Genomic DNA, 9,304 nt, shown 5'->3' with positions numbered 1-9,304 from the left:
CACCAACTATTTTTATCTCCTGCAGCTCCTGATTTTAATTTGCATTGGGTTGCTTTGTTTATTTTGTGAACATGGAAAAAGTCTCTATTTGAACTGCCTGCCGTGTGTGTACTTTTGAATAGCTGTGATGAGTGAGTCAGTGTTTGGATGCAAAGGTCTCTGTGTTTCTCAGCAGGAGCCAATTAAACAGGAGCCTGCCCCTTTAAGGCTCGCCTGTGAATTACTAGTTATTTTCTGGATCCGGGGTAGAGGGCGTTTTCCCTGGACAACAGGGGAAAAAAAGAGCTTGTGAAGGCTGTGGGAGAAGGAAAAATATTAATGAATAAAAGAGAGTGGGAGAAAGACCAGCCCTAGAGCTTAGAAGGAGAGAGGAGGGATATAACAAGCAGTCTGGGGAGATCGTGCTGCTCACACAGCCAGGGAAAGGGCAAATCGGGAGATCAGCTGCCACCAAGCAGCACCATTCAGCAACCAGCAGGAACCCCCAGGTGAGTGTGTGCTGTACTTCATGGGGGGCAGTATCCACTGCATTAGGGGTGGGGATCGTATAAATGGATGCCCCTGTCTCTATTCATTCCCATGCGAGCTGTCAGACTCTTGTCAGCTTCCCCCCTTCATGTTGAGCACCCCCAAAACTCGCCTGCAGCCGACGCGAGCCTCACATTACATATATATATATCTATATAGATATAGATATAGATATATATATATATATAGTCTTTTTTGTCTTATGTAATAGTTAGGTATATAGATTATACTCGTTTTTTTTTTTGGCTTCCCATTCAGCCCGGTTAATCCGAGTCCTGACTGTATATCGTGTCATTCACTTGCCCCACACTCCCTGCTACTTCTTCATTTGACTCCAATGACAGTTTTGTGGAGCCAAGCGGTGCTCCTCCTGCTGCTGCTGTGGTTCCAGTAGCCATCATCCCACAACATATGCTCGGGTCTGTACATGTACACAAGGAGGGGGGTACAGGTTGGACATCCTCATGTTACTCATTTGTGTAATACCCTGTATGCCCACTGTGTCCCCCCCACCAAACGCACACAAACGACTCTCCCTGTTTCTATCTCCCCCTGTCTCTCCTCCCCTCACAGTCACAGTCCTTCCTTCTCTCTCCTCTCGCTGTCACACACACATACACCGTCTCTCACCCCTCCCTCCCTGTGTGTCTCTCTCGCTGTGTCTGTAGCCGGCTGTGCGGACCTTCCTGTGGGACAGAGGCATGAGGGGGGGCTACTATCTGCTGCCGGGCTCCCTGGGATGGTGGGGGCGGATTGCGGGGGTGTGAGGTAGGTCTGGGGGAGAGGGATTGCGGAGTTTTTTCCTAGGGAGGGAGCAGGGAGTGCTGGGTTGGTTGGAAATTCAGCAATGCAGAAGGGCCAAGCTGTGCGGGAATGTGCTGGAGGCAAACGATTGGATATCTACCGGTAATAATAGAGCTGCCTGTCCACTGGGACCTCTGACTTTCTGACCCTGACTACCCCCCCCCCCCAGGGAGAACTGACATAGTGTGTAGTCCTGTAGTTCTGTAATGTGCTCTAGCACTCATCCTACTGATTGTGTTTTCCAGCACTGAGCATAGACCTGCCCCATAGTACTTCCTATTAGTCCTCTATACAGGGCTATTAATCCTCTATACAGGGCTATTAATCCTCTATACTGAGCTATTAATCCTCTATACTGGGCTGTTAGTCCTCTATACAGGGCTATTACTCCTCTATACTGGGCTATTACTCCTCTATACTGGGCTATTACTCCTCTGTACTGGGCTATTACTCCTATATACTGGGCTGTTAATCCTCTACACTGGGCTGTTAGTCCTCTACACTGGGCTGTTAGTCCTCTACACTGGGCTGTTAGTCCTCTACACTGGGCTGTTAGTCCTCTACACTGGGCTGTTAGTCCTCTACACTGGGCTGTTAGTCCTCTACACTGGGCTGTTAGTCCTCTACACTGGGCTGTTAGTCCTCTACACTGGGCTGTTAGTCCTCTACACTGGGCTGTTAGTCCTCTACACTGGGCTGTTAGTCCTCTACACTGGGCTGTTAGTCCTCTACACTGGGCTGTTAGTCCTCTACACTGGGCTGTTAGTCCTCTACACTGGGCTGTTAGTCCTCTACACTGGGCTGTTAGTCCTCTACACTGGGCTGTTAGTCCTCTACACTGGGCTGTTAGTCCTCTACACTGGGCTGTTAGTCCTCTACACTGGGCTGTTAGTCCTCTACACTGGGCTGTTAGTCCTCTATACAGGGCTGTTAGTCCTCTATACAGGGCTGTTAGTCCTCTATACAGGGCTGTTAGTCCTCTATACAGGGCTGTTAGTCCTCTATACAGGGCTGTTAGTCCTCTATACAGGTTATAATTTGCACTGCACTGACTTCCCCTGTGTGTATGCTGTTGGGTGTGCATGATAAGGGAGCACCTATGTTCCAGTTGGGATATGATATTTGAAGCAATGGGAATTTCTGTGGGCTTGCTACTAAACTGCCACATAGCAAAATGCCTTGTATGGTTTGCTGGGCAGCAATGGTGCAATGGATCTGACATGATGAGACATCCTCCTGTGTGTATTTATCCAAGGGGCTGTATCTGCTCGGCTCTCCAGTCTGCACACAGAGCAGTGATGACAGGGGCCTAGTGTCAGTGTCAGACTGGCTCACATTGGGATACTAGGAGGGTCCCAAGGTGTCAGTGGACCCTTTTGCTTCTAACCATTTGGCCTATTTCATGGTCATTCCCTATTTTTCTTTAGGGGAAAAAATGCTTAAAATGGAAGAATATAGTATATAGATAGGAGATTAAAGAGATTGAGTGAGGATAAGGAATAATGCTTTGGAAAGCGGGCCCGCGGTTTAAGGTTTTCTGGTGGGCCCCATGCATCCCTGTCCAACACTGCCTAGTGTAGATATTGCAGGCTGTGATCTTGCTTTGCCAAGTGCTGCAATGTGTATCACACAATGATTGCAAAGAATTCACTTAGGTGCTTCATTGTGCTTGTGGTGATAATTAACCTTTCAGTAAATCTGCTCTGGTGGGCCATTCGCTTACAAACGAAACTGTCATCAGAAGTGGAGAGCTGCTTTTATACTGCCTTCAGTAAGTCCAGAGGGTAACCTTGGATGGGGGGGGGTTCAAACATTCATTGCTGTACTGGACCCCATCACTAGGGGCATTAAAGTTTACACAAGGGCCCATTTAGAGGATCGTTATGCAAGTCATAAGAGATTTTATGACTTCAAGCCTACTTCACTCTAAATATTGTTTATATTTTTGCATTGCTTATTCTGTATCTCCTAAGAGACCTATTTATAAACAATTGTTGATAGTTATATCATTTTACAATAATCCTTGCTTTATGTCTGAGTAGTGACTAAAGTATTTAATGTAATATCCTACTGGTGATTTCCTGAAGTGCGTTGTTTGACCTTAAAGCAATTTATGTGTGAGCAAAATGATCTGTTTAGAAATGTATGGCTGGTATATTGTAAGCAGGGTACTCCTCTGTGAAACTTTTGTGTGGATCTTTATAGTACCAGTTGCACATGGACAACATGGTGGGGCTCTTGGAAAGGAAGGATAATCACAGAATAATTGCTGAGTTCCTTGATTATTTGCCATATGTATGCCTGATATATTGTTTATATAACATTCTGTCTGTAATGATATATGTCTCAATATAGATATTATTGCATGATCATTATCTACAGTACCTTAGATGTGCTTGCTATAGTGCTGACTGATAATTTCTTTGACTAAGCTTTATGTAGGGTTTTATTTACTTTTAATATTACAGTATTATTGTTATAAAGTATTTATAAAGCACCAACATATTCCACAGCTCTGTAGAATGGGCGTATTGAGCATTAAGGCTATTATACAAAGCAGCCAATGACCAATACAAGAGGCCTAGACCAAAAGAACTTACAATCTAACAGAGGTTTAGACATAAGTTTAGAGTTTAGACCCAAGGTGTCTCTAATTAGACAACGTCTATGCCCAGTATTAAAGGGATGAGAATGTAACATTAAAGGCAATTGAACAAGAGGTCATTTTGAGCTTTGTGTTGTCCTCGCAACATATGCTAGAGCAGAGATCCCCAACCTTTTGAACCCGTGAGCAACATTCAGAAGTAAAAGGAGTTTGGGAGCAATGTTAGCATGAAAAATGTTCTTGGGGTGCCAAATAAGGGCTGTGATTGGCCATTTGGTAGCCCCTATGTGGATTGTCAACCTACATTGATACTCTGTTTGGCAGTACACCTGTTTTTTATGAAACCAAAACTTGCCTGGAATTCAAAATGAGCACCTGCTTTGAGGCCACTGGGAGCAACATCCAAGGGGTTGGAGAGCAACTCATGACCTACTGGTTGGGGATCACTGTGATAGAGAGTTGTCACAGAACACAATTTTTGAATGTGTATAATGGAAAATCTGTATGATAACTGAAGATTTGGAGATGATCTTTTCATCTTATGATGCATGTTTGAGCTGGCAGGCCAGGATTTGTGGGAAGGTCGCAAAGACCCAGGCCTAGAGAGCAAGTTTTTAGGGGCAGCATGTAGCCTGTAGGCGACATAGTTCATGGAAGGCATATTGCTGCACACCCAGTACCAGTCTATCATCTTTCTATTAAAGGAATTGTTCAGTGTAAAATAAAAACTGGGTAAATAGTTGTGTAAAATAAAAAATGTTTCTAATATAGTTAGTTAGCCAAAAATGTAATGTATAAAGGCTGGAGTGACTGGATGTGTAACATAATAGCCAGAACACTACTTCCTGCTTTTCAGCTCTCTTGGTTTACACTGACTGGTTACCCTGGTTACCAGGCAGTAACCAATCAGAGACTTGAGGGGGGAACATGGGTCATATCTGTTGCTTCTGAATCTGAGCTGCATGCTGAGAATCAATTGCAAACTCACTGAACAGATATGACCCATGTGGCCCCCCTTAAAGTCGCTGACTAACTCAGAGTTAGAGAGCTGAAAAGCAGGAAGTAGTGTTCTGGCTATTATATTAGACATCCAGTCACTCCAGGCTTTATATATAACATTTTTGGCTAACTAACTATATTAGAATTTTTTTTATTTTGCACAGCCTATCTATTTACCCAGTTTTTATTTTCACACTGAACTGTTCCTTTATGGGTGCAAAGGAGAAGGTGTGAGTGGCCTGGCGTAGGGTGATAAAAAAAGAAAAAGATATGTTGATGGAGATGTGAAATTGTTGTTGTTGTTATAGGCTTATGTCCGATATATGCAGGATTCTCAGCCTGCGGAATCTGCCCCTACACAGAGAATCAGCCCCTTCCTTGCCTGTAACCCGAATCACGGCATCAGCTTGGGTGCAGGCACACGTGGAGGATTTTGATGCCGAAATCCTTGCCTGTTGCCTGAAACCACTGTGTCGGTTTGGGTGCAGACACACGTAGAGAAATTTGCTGCAGAAATCCTTGCCTGTTGGCTGGAACCACTGCATTGGCTTGGATGCAGGCACCCGTGGAGGATTCTGATGCCAAAATCCAGCATGTATTTAAATCCACCACAACTGCATTACAGTTTTGAAATTATAGAGGTGTTTTAAAGGTAATGTAAACCCCCTCCACAAAAATTAAATCGGTGAACAGCCTCTTTGAAATCTATAGATACCTGCCACTCTGGTTGTTAAAAGGTTAACAGACTGCAGCATCCCCTTAATCACTCAGAAACCCTTCTACTCCTCTAACCCACTCTTTCCCCTCCCTCAGGAATTTACTTTGGCTGTTGGCTCTTGAGCATGCTCAGTTCTTTTCAGCTCAGATTACTAAACACACCCTCCAGTCTAACAGCCAATGAAGAGCTAGCATTGCTGGTTCCCATAGAAACTCTAGTTGTCTGATCCTATTTTTTTTCTCCTAACCACCTCTCCTGAGCTTAGCTTAACGATTACAGTGCTCAACAGCAGAAGGTTTTATCTAAGTATGTTGTGCCTGTGTAAACCTGCATTCATACATTGCATACATATCCTGTTTGCAGATGTCAGTTACTGATGAAAATGGCCGTCTGGTGAAAGCTGCTATTTGTTTTAGGAAAGTGTGATGGTGCTGGCAAATGGAAGGGGTATATGCAGTACAAATGATGTGGCTTGGGTGGGGAAGATATGACCAACTTGTATACATGGTAGGAAAATGAAGGGTTTACATGTCCTTTAAGTTTCCCCTGTTTATGTTTCCCAGTAGCACCTCAGAAAGCCTGGTGCTGATTCGCTACACCATTAAAGGGATTTTTTCAAAATGAATCAGTTAATAGTGCTGCTCCAGCACAATTCTGCACTGAAATCCATTTCTCAAAAGAGCAAACAGATTTTTTTATATTCAATTTTGAAATCTGACATGCGACTAGACATATTGTCAATTTCCCAGCTGCCCCAAGTCATGTGACTTGTGCTCTGATAAACTTCAATCACTCTTTACTTCAAGTTAGAGTGATATCACCCCCTCCCTTTTTTTCCCCAGCAGCCAAACAAAAGAACAATGAAAGGGAACTAGATAGCAGCTCCCTAACACAAGCTGCCTGGTAGATCTAAGAACAGCACTCAATAGTAAAAACCAATGTCCCACTGAGACACATTCAGTTACATTGAGAAGGAAAAACAGCAGCCTGCCAGAAAGCATTTCTCTCGTAAAGTGTAGGCACAAGTCACATGACCAGGGGCAGCTGGGAAATTGACAAAATGTCTAGCCCCATGTCAGATTTCAAAATTGAATATAAAAAAAATCTGTTTGCTCTTTTGAGAAATGGATTTCAGTGCAGAATTCTGCTGGAGTAGCACTATTAACTGATGCATTTTGAAAAAAAATGTTTTCCGATGACCATCCCTTTAACAATGAAATATCAGTTAAAGTATGGTACCACAATCCCTGTCTGTGGAAGGTACATTTTTACAAATCCTGTATTTGCTTCCAGGTACAAGTTAATGTTTCTGCACCCGTTCCTCCCTCATTCACTATCATTTGTACTTGGAATGAGGATATGAAATATTTTATCAATATACATTACATTACATTTGTATTTAAATATTTCTTTCCACAGCATTAAATCAGATCATATTCTATAAAGCAGGATGCATTCATTTTTACCAGCGCATTCTGTATTTCATTTAACTTATGATTAAGATGCTACGTTTGGTTGGGGCTTATAACATGATTCCGATTCATGAAGATATATCTTTGGTGGGTGCAAGTATATGCCACCCAACCTGGAACTATCCAGGTTACACCCAGACGTGCTCTCAATCCATCCTCTTACCAATAAGCCCTGCATTCCATTTATTATCCTGGACTTGAACATATAACCTTCTTTGTCAATATCCCCGGCCTCTCAAATAAACATTAAGAAGCACCATCCAGCCTGCATCCTTCCTGAAGTTTAATTTAGGCTGACAGGGAATGCTGGGAGTTGAAGGTCAAAAACTGCTGGAGGGACTCGGCAATTTAAATAAAAGTGATAAAATAGCAGCAGTGTGTATCTAAATCAAATTGTCTTAAATGTTTGTCCAGCATGTAGTTGCAAATGAAATGATCCTCTGAAACCATGTTTTGTGGTTGTGGTGAGAGAGGAATTTTAGCGAACAATAATCCTTGATGTTTGTTTTTGTAAATGGCTTAATGCAGTATCCTTGGCACAAAAGGAAGTGACAGTTTGTGTACACATCAGCCTTGTGTGCACAAATGTGGACAATGCTGTGCGCAATGGAACCTTGGTGCCTGCTAAAGCATATCCACTATAACTGATTCCATCCCATACTTTCTTTCATTCCAGGTGAGTTTCCAGGTTTCAGCATGTTATCAGTAAAATATGAATGGAGTGAAAACAGATCTGCTCCACAGTCTTGCAGGGTTTAGCTGCAGTATTGATATGACCTAAATCTCCATCTATGAATCAGTGAGAATCTGAGCTAAAAATAGGGCTAAAGAGCACTGGGCTGAAAGGATCTGGCTCTGAGCAATGTGCAAGTCGAGTAGTTGATCACTGATTGATTTCAGCTGATATGTAGGAGTGCACTATAACACATCCTAATCCAAAACACAATGGCACATTGCTTAGTAGCTTATCTGTTTTCATCACATCATGTGAGGCTACTGTATATTCCAGGGGCCCATTGCAGAGCTTCAGAATTGCTGCGTAGGTTTCAGTCCTGACAATAGGTGACATTGAAAGTCATGTGCTGAGCTTCCCAAAGTTCAAAGCTAGTAGCCAGTAACAAAAGAAGTATTGTTTATTCCATTGATTTTGCTGGTATGCTGTTAATATTTGGCTTCCCAGCTTACATATTAGACATTGTTCGACTAACGTTAACTGTATCAAGAAGAGATAAAGCCCCCCCCCCAAATGATGTAAATTGCTCAGAGTGCTCTTAAGTTTTCATATTAGCAGTTGTTCATTATGGGGGCCTATTTATTAAGCTGTGTAAAATGAAATTCAAGGAAAAACGGTGTAAAAAGCTATGTAAGATAAATGGCAAATTTTTCAAGCTGTGTTTTATTTTACACTGCTTCAGACCTTTGTAAGTAAAGCTGCCCGTAGATGCAAAGAGGATTCGAACGATCGGACTTCCCAACCTGCCACTAACCATTCTGTTCAAATAAAGTAGTAAAAAAAAAAAAAATCAGCCGATGTTCTGCCCCTGACAGCAATCGTACAAAAGTTATGTCCGACAAAGCCTCCCACTAAAAATCGTCAGATCGGCAGTATATGCAGAGAAATTATCAGCAGCGTCAGAAATCTTTTAACCTGTCCGATCGACCAAACGACCGATCTCCGCGGGACCAAAAATGTTGGGACTCTCAACCACACGGTCCGAAAATCATACGAATCCTTGGTTCGTACGAACGGATCTTTGCGTTTATGGCCAGCTTAATAAGTTCCAGTGGAAGTTGCTCAAAGAAAAAACATGTAAAAAAATTAAGCCATTTTAACACAATTTTTTACATGGCAATACCTGGCTATGTGTGGCGAATTATTCACACCACATAATAAATATGCCCCCTATATCATGATTTTCTGGTCGATCACCCAGACTAAAGGGGTTGTTCACCTTCCAAACACTTTTTACAGTTGTTTTTAGATTAAATAAATACTTTTTTTGTACTTTTTACAGTTGCTATCTACTGATCTACTGTATTATTATTTTTGATTGTTTATCAAATATTTAAGTTTAAATATTTGGTTCCACTCTCTGGAGTTTGTCTAAATTTTAGACAAACTCCAGAGTGGAACCAAATAGTAACGGTACCAATTTGTAACAGTACAGCTGCACCTGG

General features: G+C 42.4%; 1 protein-coding gene across 4 annotated transcripts in view; it reads left to right on the top strand.

Moving 5' to 3' along the window:
- The first annotated feature begins 218 nt into the window (after positions 1-218).
- adcy6.L (adenylate cyclase 6 L homeolog) overlaps positions 219-9,304 on the top strand; it is a 109,727-nt gene continuing 100,641 nt past the window's right edge. For 2 of the 4 annotated variants that reach the window (XM_018247357.2, XM_041582486.1), the window contains exon 1: positions 219-488. Coding sequence is in view for 2 of the 4 variants with exons in the window: in XM_018247356.2 (XP_018102845.1) it covers positions 956-1,296 (341 nt within the window). In the remaining 2 variants the exon portion in view is untranslated. Of the gene's footprint in view, positions 489-880; positions 1,297-1,339; positions 1,435-9,304 lie in introns of those variants that run through there. The other 2 variants (XM_018247356.2, XM_018247358.2) reach the window with 2 other exon arrangements.

The sequence above is a fragment of the Xenopus laevis genome, chromosome 2L (genome assembly GCF_017654675.1).
Source record: "Xenopus laevis strain J_2021 chromosome 2L, Xenopus_laevis_v10.1, whole genome shotgun sequence".
NCBI classification, from domain to species: Eukaryota; Metazoa; Chordata; class Amphibia; order Anura; family Pipidae; genus Xenopus; species Xenopus laevis.
This window is presented reverse-complemented; position numbering and strand designations above follow the sequence as displayed.